We start from the raw sequence: 14,104 nt of genomic DNA, 5'->3' as shown, positions 1-14,104 counted from the left end.
ACAGTTATTTTAAATTGTAATAATATTTAACAATATTTCTTTTACTACTATATATAGACGATGACTTTTCAAAAATCATATCGACCCAAAACTTTTGACCAGTGGTGAACTTATTCAAAAATGGCCTAAAACAATAATATCAAGAATTCCAGTGACTAGTTCTTTCTCAAAAGTGCGCATTGTAGCAGCCTGGTACCTTTCAAACATGACTCTGGTTCCTGGAGGACTGATAAATGTGCATCCTGACTCCCAGAAGTCAGCCAATCAGATCTTAAAACAGCATTCACAGCTCTCTTTCACGGGGCATTGCATATGGTGCTTCCTATATGGCAGCTGAGGTCAGCTTCGTCTCTTTCTTTCTCCCTGAAAAATGCTTCTTGCACCCTCAAGGCCTAACCGGGCAAAGGAAGGAAGTGCGTAGACTTGTTAAAAGGAGAGATTTAGGGTTCGAACTCCCCTCAGGGCCTGTGGGAGACTCCTGGGAAGGGTTTGGAGCGGTCGGAGAAGAGTCTGTTCATCCACTTGTTGCTTTGATGAAGGATAAAAGCCTGTCATGAACTTCTAGGTCCTGCCCAGGAGCTGATGGACTCGTACCGCTGCTTCCATTCCTTCTGCTGAGCTCTGAAATGGGGAAAAAAAAGGAGAAATATAGAAATATGTTTTCTTTTCTTTATCTTCAGAGTGGCTTTGGTATTTGTAAGCACTTTGCACTCCAGAAAGGGACAAATGTTTGATATTATCTTGTGGCGATTAAGGTAAAAGCCTTTTTTATTGGCCGCACTGGATGCTTGTTAAAACCAGGATGTAGAGTGAAGCCCCAAAACACCCCAATCAGACCGAGCCGACAGAAGACAAACTGCTCCGAAGAGGCTGATTTAAGCTAACAAATCAACTCAATCAACATTTTCACCCCTTATGTACTAGTCGAAAAGTAAAAACGGCTGCGCATTTGCCCTCATAGTAGCTTTATATCAAAATAGCATCTTAATATCAGCCTTGCTTTTAAATGGCACGAGATCAGCATTCATGAGATGTTTCTTTAAAACATGCTTCAATTTATCTCTATTTATCATTGTACAGTAGTTGGAAATGCCATATAAAAAATATATATATAAAAAAAGCCTATATTTAATAAATATATATTTAATTTTATTATATAAAATATTGCTTTAAATTGTATTTTTTTATTTTATTATGTGATACTATTACATTGCTTAGTCTTAATGCTGGAGATGTAAATGCATACAAGGTAAAAACAAATACATACACACACACCCATATATATAGTGTGTGTGTGTGTGTGTGTGTGTGTGTGTGTGTGTGTGTGTGTGTGTGTGTGTGTGTGTGTGTGTGTGTGTGTGTGTGTGTGTGTGTGTGTGTGTGTGTGTGTGTGTGTGTGTGTGTGTGTGTGTGTGTGTGTGTGTGTGTGTGTTTGTGTTAAATATAAAAAAAATACATTTTACAGTATATATAGTGTGTGTGTGTATATATATATATATATATATATATAATAAAAAATGTATATGTTTGTGTTTTGCTTTAAATAGCGCATATATATATATACATATATATATATATTCACACACATCTATATAATATGTATATTACATTATATATATAATATTTTATATATATAAAATAAAATAAATAAATGCAAATATGTTTGTGTTTTGCTTTATATAGCGCATATATATATATAAAATATTTTCTATTACATTTATTATCTTATAATTTTTTGTTGTTGTTGAGTTTTCTTGTAGTTTTAATGCTATGCTCATGTAACTCATTCAATTAAAGTTCATGATGTGGAACTGTCCAAATGTCACTCATGGTTTAGCCTTTTCCCCTCTATAATTATTCTCTTCAGTCGTGTATATCTCACACTTGTAAATGTAATTTGCACAGCAGCTGTAATTTTGCACCTGTTTTACGTAATGGGTTCGAAACGAATCCATAAAACGCAAGCGCCCAACTGAACGCGTAAACTTTTACATGCACACTACAAAAGAGCATTTGTTGAATTCGGCCAGATCTGCCGTTGTCCCGTCCTTCAGTGTTTAATTAACTTGTCGTAATCAGCGCATGCAGGCGTGAGGTTTCTAGTGTCCGCTCTCAGTCTTACTCTGTCAGCAGTTGTCTACGACATCTATTTTTGCTTCTTATTTACAGCTGTCTATTCCGGACACGCTGAAAGGTCCCAAAGACAATAGATAAGGACTGCGGTCAGAAAGACAGGGAGCGCGCGGGCTAGGCTTACACTTATATTTAACTGCACTGTGTGAATGGATTTGCTCCTGATGAATGGCATGTGCAATTCAGCTGGAGGACGTTATACGCAGTTGAGAAGAAATGTTCACCAAGTCGTCAAGAGAAAGACAAAGCCACCTGTTCATTAAACCGACTTATATCTTTTATTTCTGCCTCACAGTGTAGGTTCAGTCTGAGACATTGGCACCGGCTGGCACTTTTAAACGTTTCCAAACACATTACATCAATGAGCGTAACTTGCAGAATAGTTTTCGTAATTACATTCTTTCTTTATCCTGATCCCCTGATGAAGATGAAAGGAAGGTTTGACGATTTCTGAACTACGGGAGAGGAAAAACTTTCAAATTCGCACCAGGCGAACAGTCAAGTAACCGACGTGTTGACAGCAGTTTTAAAACTGAGCATTGCATTACAATGGTGCAATGCCAAAAATGGCAAATCGCACTATAGGGACGTAATAGTTAAGACAGTAATGCTTCTGTCAGATTGAGTGAGCAGGCATTTGAATTCTTTCTATACCTGTTTGCAAGGCTCAATAAAGGAGGGTGGTCTGCAGCTGCAAGTGTGAGACATTTTGGCATGAGACCCATCTGGTGTTATCCATATATGTCACACATTACAAAGTTTTGGCTCAAAATCAAGTCATAATAGTTCTATGATCTGAATAAAAAGGCTATATTTGCTATGGAAAAATGGCAAAAGAAAATAAGTTTATATAGTATAAATATATATACTGTAAAAAATATATGATCAATAAGTTATGACAACATATGTTTTTTTGTTTTTACATTGCTTTAACTCATCAAAATAAGTTAAACAATTTTAAACTTTTTTAATAAGTTATACAAGATTCAACTTATTTTTTAAGTCATTTTAATGTAATTTAAGTTAAAATGACTTAAAAATCCAAGTTGATAGAACTTAAAAATTTAAGGTAGTTATATATATATATATATATATATATCCTGTATATCAAAATAAATAAAATTATCTATTATATGTAGGCCTAAACACTGTTTATTGAATACATTCATTTATAATTTTTCCTCCCATCTCATATTTTTTTACTTCCCCATGTCCATTTAGGGCCTCCGTGATATATAAAATATAAAATTCATACATATAAACAGAACAGTATCAGAACAATACCACTTATGACTTACTTAACAATTGCATGCAAATGAAATGCATTGATACATAACTATTTCGAAATAGGGCGTAAAATGAATGAAATGCCTGAATGTCAATATACATTGAAAGATCAACTCTTGTTTTCTGCCTCAATAAGAGCAGATGATGTGGAGGCGGTTACTAATGGCGATGCGTAAGTACGGGAACAGACAAACGCATAAAGCCACTCTGGTAGGCGACTGCATCTCCCAGCTAAATAATACAGGAGCCCCGGCCTACCTGGACCCATTTCCCAACAGAGCCAATCAAGAGTCATTTCCTGTTGTCTGTCAGCGTGTCACACAAAAGCCATAAATATTGACAGCCGTCGCCAATAAAGACACCCATAAATCGCAGAATTGAGGGGAAAATACGGCACGGGGGGAAATAAAATCAAATAAAAATACGGCGATCATTCTAAACGCGAGACACCGTGTGTGAATATGTGTGTGCGCGCAGCGTGCAGATTGAGAAGCTCGATCGATTCCGGCTCGACGTGGCGTGCACAACTCATTGTGGATTTGGAGAGCATTATTTTCTCACTGACTCGTGGAAGGGGGGGGTTGGGGTAAAGTAGCGTAGTGTGTGGTACTTCAGAGAGCCTCCCATGACTGCATGTATATTAGGAGTCTAATGTTCAGCTGAATAATTGATCAGGGCTGCTGTGTTTTTTTGATAATTAGTTGATAGCTTCTTAGCTTTAAGCCTTCGGATCCATTGGAAGAGACTTGTTTTGTTTTTTTCTATTCACTTGGTGAATTATTTGAAACAACTGCACAGGTGGACTTAAAGTGTGCTGATAAATGGCCTAAGGTTTGAAAAAAGTTTTTTTTGTTTTCGTTCGTTCTCATAACCTAATTTCATCCTTTCATTCTCTCTGGATTGTGCTGTTGCTCAAGAGACTTATTAGAGTTTTGCAAAGCATGCAGACCACAAAAAGACTGTAGAGTTTTATTGAATATCACTTCATTAATGAAAGGCTGCCAGTTTACTGCTCATGAATTTATCAAATTAATTAGTCTTTAATCATAGCGTCTAAAGGTAACAGAAAACCCTGTAGGAAAGTACAGTCACGTATAAATATGCACTTTGCAGTTCTTTATCAATTACTACAGTGTTCTGGACAAGTATGTGGCAGATTGCTTTATATTGATGAAGACCAGACTGTAAGAACCTGATTCAGTTTCATTCTGAAAAGATACACACCAAGTGTCCTTGAAGTTAAATGTGACTGCTGGCAGCTGAACACAACACAGCAGGTGTAGATTTATTTCTTTTTCCCTTATTTTTTTTAAAATCCCAGCAATAGTAAAGCCTAGTATACACCTGTATAAATATATTTCGCCCACTGCAAAGCCGATATCGGTTAAGCACTAATTAGAAGAAGCATTTATAGTCCCATTCATCTCGGTGATGTCCTGTGAGGTTTGATGTCCCACTAAACCCTGCTGAATGCCGACGTGTGTTGTTTTTATTGTGGGGTTGTGATCAAACTCTGGGTGTTTCACAGGTCAGGAGTCACACTCGGGAGAGTGTTAATGCGGTCACCGTGGGAACTGATCAATCTCTATTCCTCGTCGCGATCGATCAAAACACCCCTCCTCCAACCCTATCATCAGCCAGTCACTCCGTCGAGTTGCTCGCTGTCCACTTGCTAGCCTTGGACGAGTCCCAAACCTGCTCACCTGCACACTAACACATGAATTATGAGCATCTGTTTATCCCCCCTCGCAGAGACACACAGAGTAAGAATACCACGAGGTCTTCTCAAATATAGCTTCTACGAGGAATGCAAATGTTTTCCCAAAGATATCTCAATTTACATTGCTGTCAGGCATACGGTGAAAGCCTACATAATCTATGCGTCCCATGGACTCAACATCACTGGGACAAGATTACAGCATGGATAGTTAGCATTGCTGAGAGTCGGTTTCTGCGTCCAGCCTTTCTTATACTGCGGTAACACACCACACCTAAACATTTGGAGCACATTTTAATAATGTCGCGGGTATAAATTACATTTAGTGGTTTGAAAACCACTGCGATTAGCCATTTCTTATTCATATATCTATTCAGTTTACTTACCCTCGTGTCATTCCAAGCTGTACGATTTTCTTTCTTCTGTTGAACACAAAAAAAGACATTTTGAAGAATGCTGTTGTCCATAATGAAAGCATTGTTTGGCCAGGGTCCAAAAAAGTGGTCCATACGGCTATAGCACTATATTACAAGTCATACGATAGATTTTCTTGTAAGGAACATACCGAAATTAAATTTTTTATTCAGAAACTTGGGATTTTTTGGATTATTGAAGCATTTTTTAAGTCCCTTATTGACAATATGCTTTCATTTTATGGAAAAGAGCTGCTTTTCAAAACATAATTTGTGTTCCTCAGAAGACAGTCAGTCATACAGTGTGAGTACGATTTTAGGTAAACTGTGTCTTAAAAACTCCTGCAATGCTCTTTCACTGAGCTCTATCCCATATGAAGCAACGTCGGACTCTAAAATAAGTCCGGAGAGAGAGAGCGAGATGCCAGGCAGCTCCCTCAGAGGAGCACGGGTATGAAGCAATGCGGCCGCAGCGGCTGGTGGCCACCTGCTCAAAGTCCCAGCATGCTTATCAGACCCCCTGGCAGCGAGAGAGCAAGAGAGCAAACAGAGGCCCTGCCATGACAAACAAGCTGGGAGATTTCCACAAGATCAGGGAAAAGTGAGGCCAAATAAACCAAACCAGGCCCCTTCAGTCTCGAGCATCCAAAGCACGTCAGATCAGCTCCCACGGGACGGCTAAAGAGGAAGCCAGAATGCGACACCTCAGTACAAATTGTTAGCACTTCCTCTGGGGATTCGGGGAAACTTAGATTATCTCCCATGAGATTAACTGTATTTTTATAGGTTTCCAAATACTGTTAGTGTTGATAAAGAGATTAGGGAATTTGTTGGAATTAAACTTAGGCACATACCTTTTGTGCTACGGACATGAATGATACCTTTAACTGTGTGGATTATTGTGGACAGATGCGATAGTACAAGGATGTCCAAACTTGGTCATGTCGGGCCAACTTGCCTCAAAAGACCTGCCTGGAAGTTTCTAGTATGCCTAGTAAGAGCTTGATTAGCTGGTTCAGGGGTGTGTAATTGGGGTTGGAGCCCTCTTGGAGAAGGATTAAGGTGCGTTCATGAAATTTCAGCGAAATATCGCTGGCAAAAAAGCATAAATTGTCAATTATCAAGAGCGTATCTGTGAAGCACAGCTCACACAGAAGTCACTTTCAAACCAAGCAGCTTTCTGTTGGTCAACGTGGCGAATCCATGTGACCGACTTAGACATCCCACCCTGCAAAAACTCATGGCACAACGGCTCTTTTCTTTAAGGCTCTTCAGCCGTAGACCTTTAGCAACACCCTAAAACGCTTCAGAAAATAATGATCTATTTTGTTTCTTATATAAACTGCATTAACTGTATGAAATACTGTCAAAATTCACCAACAGAAGGGAAACATCCAACATCAACTGATATTTGCCAGCCTGACAGAGATGAAGTGTGCGTACAAGCGTATGAACAGATGTCCACAGACGACGACTCAAAGCTCACTGCCTGACGGCACCATTGAAGTGCACTTCAAACCTCACCTGTAGTTTCCCGACTAGCCACACTGATCCACATCCAAGAGGTCAAAAGATTTCAGATGGGATTTATTTTCCTTTTACCTCCTCATCTTTTTTTTTTTCTCCCATCCTCGTATTTATGCAAATGTGATTGTGGGCCGCGTACTTGCAGCCTGCCTTTAGTTGTAAATAAATCATTTGTCTCATTCTGTTCATTAATGGGCACTCAAGGAGATTCTATTAATCTGTTCATTAGGGCACTTCAAAAACAACAAAAAAATACTTATTAAAAGCAGTTCCAGCTGCGTAAGCTCGTTACTCGTGCCTTAACAATGCTTGTGGCACTCTACCAAAACCATGTGGGATAAAGAAAAAAACTCATATTGGCAATTTGGACTCTATTCTATTATCACCGGTCAACCCTTTCAGGCAGTGATGAATAAATATTACTTTTGGATATGCAACGAGACATATTTGCACATCATTTACATTAAAAAAGGGAAAAAAAAAGGCTGGAATTCTTTGCACATAATCACTTTACATTCATTTGGAAATTTCCGTAATGCCGTTGAGGGTCTAAGGATCTTCTTTAGGACCACTGCGGGGGGTTCAGCAATTGATCGCTACATTGATCTAGCAATGCCTGAATGACCGTAAAAGAATTAAATTGGTTTCTTGGAGGATATGAATTTTTTATCATAAGAGAAAAAGTAAAAGCTCTGATTTTGAAAAATTGGTTTTAGGTGTTTTGGGTGTTTTAGATGAGCACACCTTTTGAATCTGGAGTATGCAAGAAGAATTTGTGAATTGTGAGATTTCAGTGTAGGTCAACAGATTTGATGTTTAATCGCTGCTTATTCAGTCAGTTGAACAAAAGCTGTCTGAGATTCCTAATTTAATGCCTCTAGACTGAAATCAATAAGTGTGTTTTTCTTTGGCTGACCTCCAGGTATTTTTCCAGCACCTTACACGACCTGCTCATCTAGATAAACATTAACACACGATCGCAATCTTATTTTTAGCATGTCATGATTATACAGCTGAATTTACAATCTGTGAGTTTGCCGTGAGTATTGAGTTTATTCCCGGGATCCATGGTGGTGGTGGGAAAAAAAAATACTAATCACAAAAGCTTTACGACTGTGTAAAACATTGAAGTACAGCATATTTCGCCAATGTTGCTGGTGTTTTTGGTGGTATACATATTATGATTTTAAAACACAATGGGCCTCATTAAACTTAAGTAGAATAGCTGTTTGTAAAACAAAACAAAAATGCATTGTTTCATGAATAATAAACCTAAAATGTCTTAAATGTTTGATAGATACTGTATATTTAAACAATGAAAATGCTATTTTCTTTGAAAAATGTTTCTAAAACACCTCCTTTATGAACTGACAAATTCAATTCAGAAATGGTTTCAATAATACTTACAAATATTAAAAGTAGTTTTACGAATAAGTCCATGAATGCAAACTTTGTACGTATTTAATAGCAATTGTATATTGTTACAACAAAGGTGCTATTTTCTGTGTGAATTGCTCAAAAAAAAAAAAAAGCGTAAATTGACAAATTCGATTAGGAATCGTGTTAATTAAAAAATAATAAACGTTATTTTACAAATTGTTTACAAATAAATTATTTATACTCATGTTTCATGAATGAGGTGCAATGAACGTAAACTTTTATACGTATTTGGTAGGTTTTGTATATTGTGAAACAATATTTTTACACATTTACACAGAAATTTGTTCTGCTCGTGTTTCATGAAGGAGGCCTAATAAACACAAACCTTTGTACGTATTTAAGATGCAACTGTGTACATTTTTTGTAAAAAACGATTGTGAATTTTACCAATAACTATAACTGGAACAATCGGTTATCGGTGCCGATTAATCGGCAAAACCGATTTACCGGTCGACCTCTATTCATTTGTTTAATTCAATTCAGCATTAGATTTAAAAAATAATAATTAAAGATAGCAGAAATCTTTTTACAGAAAAACTTTAACATTTGATAGCCATTGTATATTAAACCTACAAAGTCACTAGCTCCAGTGTTAAAGGACATAGCTTGCCTGTTGTAAGTGCACATCAGAGCCGAGTTACACATAGCTGTGACAGTGCAAAGGGAAGCGAGCTGACATGGAAACAGCGGTGTCAGACGCACTTTAAAAGGTCAGAGATGCCTTCTCTGTCCATCTGACGTGTGTCTGGCAGCGGCCCCAGTCTGCTGTGTCTTCCCCTGCTTTGACTCGCCTCTGTTTGATGACCCAAATGCGCCAGGCAAAAGAGGCTCATGTGGCGACAAGGCCTTTGATGAGAACGCCTGTCAAAAAAAAAGAAAAAAAGACCAAATGACAGGTTTCTTTGTAGAACGGGCACGTTTGACTTGCTGGCAGATACATGAGATGTGTTAACAATTTCAAATGCATATATTGGCTACTTGGGCTTAAAAATCAGTCCTAGTATTTGAACCTGGAGAATTTATATTAGAAATTAGGTCATATAGTATTGACTCTACAGTAAATCAGTTGATATAAGGGCAGTGATGCCAAATAAGAAGAGATTTTATTGCTTTTCTGAGGCTTTTGCTTTGCCAGATTTGGAAATACATTCTTTCGATTGATTTTGCAGCATTGTTATGACTTTGAGAGCAGCACAAACAAGAATCACGAGCAGTCAAAACAATCCAAAACAGATATCGATGGAGTCTTCCAAAGCAGTAGAGGCATTTCATTCACGTTTTCGTTGCCTTGAGAAACCGCAAGTATTATTTTCACGTCCTTAGCTGACTCGCTGTCCTCACAGGACTTCATATTTGTTAAGTTTCAATACATTTCTGTATTTTAATTTTTCATGGGTGATTTGGGAATCAAAACCGTTTCATATGTTGTTCTTCGAATATCTGCACAGAAACATAGCAGTTTAAAGAATAGTCGGACAGGGACTCATTTTCAGTGCTTTTCCTCATTCTTGCCAACATCGGACTCAAAGAGCTCGTTTCACCTCTGTGTTTAATAATTGACCGAGGGGGCCATGAGAACCAAGCAGGGTGACAATGAATGCGTTGTTGGAGCTGTTCTCTTCCCATCCGAGAGCATCTCAACGGACGTGCTCCTAACTGTGCTACACTGAACATGCTACTTAATCATGAGGGATAAATGAAGCCGTATCGCTCGACAAACAGATTAATTAACAGAAAACTGTGACATTCGGTGAAGTTCACATGAGAATGACCTCTTGCGACCTAAAGACCAATATTGATTTCACACTGGTTGTCCGAATTACAAACGGCGAGACACAAGAGTCAAAGTTTGAAATAACACTCAAATGACAAATGGACACTTCGTCTGACTGAACAACAACTTTTGTGACTTAAAAACAACTTGAAACGGCATTTGCAACCCATTTTAATTCTATATGGTGTCATATTTCCGATATTAAATGAGAAATTTTAACAACTGAGATTATGAAAAGTTTCTTTATGACATGGTTGTTGGGGCGGAGTTAAACAATAAGAGGGCTTGATGACATCAGCCGAATAGGGAAGTTGTTTCAGGACTTTTTCCCTCTCAAAAAATATGCTTTGATTAGGGTTCAGTATGTGACTGGGAGCAGGTTATAGGGTAAATTTGTATTCACTAACTTTAAATATGCTAAAATATGTATTCAGATTAGGACAATTGCTACAGGACAAACACGATTTACACAGAAAGGTTTAAGTCCGCCAAGTATTTAGCATTTTAAGGCCCGGTTTTACAGACAGTGTTTAGATTAAGCCAGGATTAGGCCTTAGTTAAACTAGGACATTTAAGTAGCTTTTATAAATGTGCATTGAAAAAACAAAAACAAAACAGGTGTTCAACTTGAGACAAAACAATGGCACTTTAAACAGATTTTTTAAGAAATGTCAGTGCAAGTTGCATTCAGTTAAAGCTACACTGTGTCATTTTTTTAAGTTGATTCTTAGCAAAAAACACTTTGTTCTTTCAAAATGATATGTGCTCATTAATGTGTAATTACTTCTACCAACTAATCAAGTATTCTCGTAAGCGTAGAATCTGCCATTTAGAATACATACGAGCGAGTCGCTCGAATGGCGGCAGCCATGTTGTGCCTCCATCTTGAAAATACATTAGCCAAAGAGGGACATACCTGGAAATTCAAGATTCGCCTTTCGCGGTTTTACACTCAGTGGCACCGTGACGAATGCGAGGGGGAGATTACTCGCGACTGCCGGCAGATTTGAAATAATACGGCCACCGTAGGAGTTAAAACGCCCTCGGAATGGGAGGGGCTAGAAAGTAATACTCAGTTGGTAGTCATAAACAATTTCACCGCTAGATGGGAGAAAATCCTACACAATGTAGCTTTAAAACAGCTCAAATATGCATTTTAGTCTGAGATTATGCTTAAGCCTCATCTGTGAAAAAGTGAACTTAAGGTTAAATTCAAAACTCTGAAGTGTGTTGAATGTTCACCTACTTATAAAAGTTGTAATTTACCCAAATTACTACTTCTAGCCGAAGGTTATAAAGTATCTACGCATTCTTACACATTTGTTGGTCTCTCCTCAGGTTGACGACCAAATGAAGCTTCTCCAGAACTGTTGGAGTGAACTCCTCATCCTGGACCACGTTTTCCGGCAGGTGATGCACGCCAAAGAGGGCTCCATCCTCCTGGTGACGGGGCAACAGGTGAGTGTCCATTCCAGTCTCCATTCCTCCCCGTAGATCTCATCAAGCCTTTTTGCCAGTGTGGATCAACATCCTTTAAAGTGCTATCGACTGCCCCAGCCACTCCATTAAAAATAGATTACGCTTAGATATAAACTAATGTGGCCAGAATAATCAATTGTACACTTCTTATCAAGTGCGTGGTGAACGAATAAATAAAATGGTTGGTTAAGCATGCACGAGTCATCGTGGTGAAGAAGGGATGAGAGACACAGAGAGAGACGGACGAGGAGGGAAAAGCAGCAGAAGATATGTATGATTTACCTCAGTCATCTCTGAGGAACAGCGCTGGACGGACGCCTCAGGCTCAGCTGAAGTTTTCTCCACACATGGACCTTTAATTCTGTCTCCGGCTCCAGCACATGCACACACACTTCCAGAAGATGTTTAAACTGCTTATAAATAAATATGCTTCTGTCCGCCTGTCAGTAAGGCATGAGTTTAATTTTTAATTCTATGTTTTCCCTCCTCCATCTCCTGCTCAACAAAGTGATCTCCAACTGTAGTGACAGCTCAAACACTGGGACTCGTGAATTGCAGAGTTATTCCAAACAGTTTTGAAACAGAAGTGAATTGTATTGTAGGTGATTAATGATATGATAAATATGACAGGGATATGGAGAGATCATCTAAGGATAAGAGCAAAGTTCAAGAACTGATATCTGTTACTTTTCATAGCCGTGACCTAGTGCCGTGACACATGCTCTGGTCAATTCTACAGCGAACAATGCGAGTTCGAATCCAGCTCCTGACAAGTCAACTATATCAAAAAAGAAAAAACACAAATTAGACAATTGTTTAAAAATTTGAAATTGTTTTTTTTCTAGACATTAATGGGAACAGATCTCAACAATGTCTCACATTGTGCTTGGATTGAAGATACTCAAACATTTTTAATCAAAGTCTCCCAAGACCAAACTATATGCTATCTGTATTAATTTTACAGCTCTATACTTTTTCCAATGTCAGCAATTGTCTCATTTATTATCTCTGCCAAGGAACTCTTGGAGAAATTTCAGTAAGAGCACAACTGAAAACAGACTCAAGTCTATTTGAGGTCATAATTTGATTCGTTCGGTTGGTGTGAAAGTGGTTTCTAGCCTCCTGAGCCACGAAAGAGCAACCTCTGAGCAATACAATCTGAGCAAGTATGTGATGTACCACATCTGGAGATATTTGAGAGCTCACCGTACTCGCTATCTTTGATTTGTCTGGATTGCGAGTGCTCTGCGTAGCGCCTCTCTCTGTGTTTGATTAGCGAGGGCTGACGGAGGGCTGGGGGCAGGGTGGAGGACCTTGTTTGCATATTTTGCCTAATGAACAGCTGGTGCTGAAAAAAAAAGCCTTTGGGGAGGGAGAAGGCAAAGACTCAAACAGTTCATTACTTCCTATTATTCCAGATCAGACTACTGACAGCCCGGCCACACAACACACTCGCGCATGAACACAGGCTGGATTTATGCATAACAAACAAACGCTCCGCCAGTTGCGAAAGGAATATTGTAAATCAGTGGAAAATAACTTCAGACGGCCTCTCAGTGTACTGGCTATTAGTAGAAATAAATTATTAGATTCATACATTTGCATTTTTTTGGTTACTAGCTACAAGATACTCTTAAAGAAGTATATATATATATATAACTTTTATATATAAATATATATTTAACTATATAACTATATAACAAGACTGTCATCTGAACTGCCCACTGTCTGTCGTCTTGTTTGAGGGCATTTGTGTCATTGTTACTCCCTAGTGTTGATATGGCAGCAAAGCACTGTGTGGGATCAGTCCTAAAATGCTGCGACACATGACACTACATGGGCGACTTTCCAATATGTCACAGACATACATCTCCCCCTCCTCTCCTTTTTGTGCTGTATCTGTCTCTGCCTCTCGCACTGAAGGTCCCAGGCCTTCAGAAGTACCCAGATTATCATAATCATATTCATACAGTGCTCAGTATTTTCAGCCTTCACTGATATTTACAATGTCCGAATGAATTAGAGAATATTACTACAAACTGCTTGCCAAGTGTCGTGTCAACCCTCATTATGGAACAAAAATGTTACACCTTGTTCAAATCACATACATTGAAAAAAAAATTGCAGGTTCTCCCCCCTGAATCTTCATAGTCTGTATTTTAAAAATATTTATAATATTATTTAAATATGTATAACTTTGTATTGCATTAATGTTTATGTTGAATATTTTCAGTTTGCACTATTATTTGTATTATTTCTTAGTGTCAATTTGTGATCCCATCCCGCTACTTTTACTTTTATCTGGTTACTAACGCTTGGGGCACTTGGTGAAAT

At 38.3% G+C, this 14,104-nt stretch overlaps 1 protein-coding gene across 4 annotated transcripts in view; it reads left to right on the top strand.

The window, feature by feature from the left end:
* The window catches only part of nr5a2 (nuclear receptor subfamily 5, group A, member 2), a 55,642-nt gene that overhangs the window by 19,919 nt on the left and 21,619 nt on the right, over positions 1-14,104 (top strand). For all 4 annotated transcript variants that reach the window (XM_082139848.1, XM_082139850.1, XM_082139847.1 and 1 more), the window contains one exon: positions 11,630-11,749. In XM_082139848.1, the coding sequence (XP_081995974.1) occupies positions 11,630-11,749 (120 nt within the window). The remainder of the gene's footprint in view (positions 1-11,629; positions 11,750-14,104) is intronic.

The sequence above is a fragment of the Leuciscus leuciscus genome (genome assembly GCF_965113295.1).
Source record: "Leuciscus leuciscus genome assembly, chromosome: 15".
In the NCBI taxonomy this organism is placed as follows: Eukaryota; Metazoa; Chordata; class Actinopteri; order Cypriniformes; family Leuciscidae; genus Leuciscus; species Leuciscus leuciscus.
This window is presented reverse-complemented; position numbering and strand designations above follow the sequence as displayed.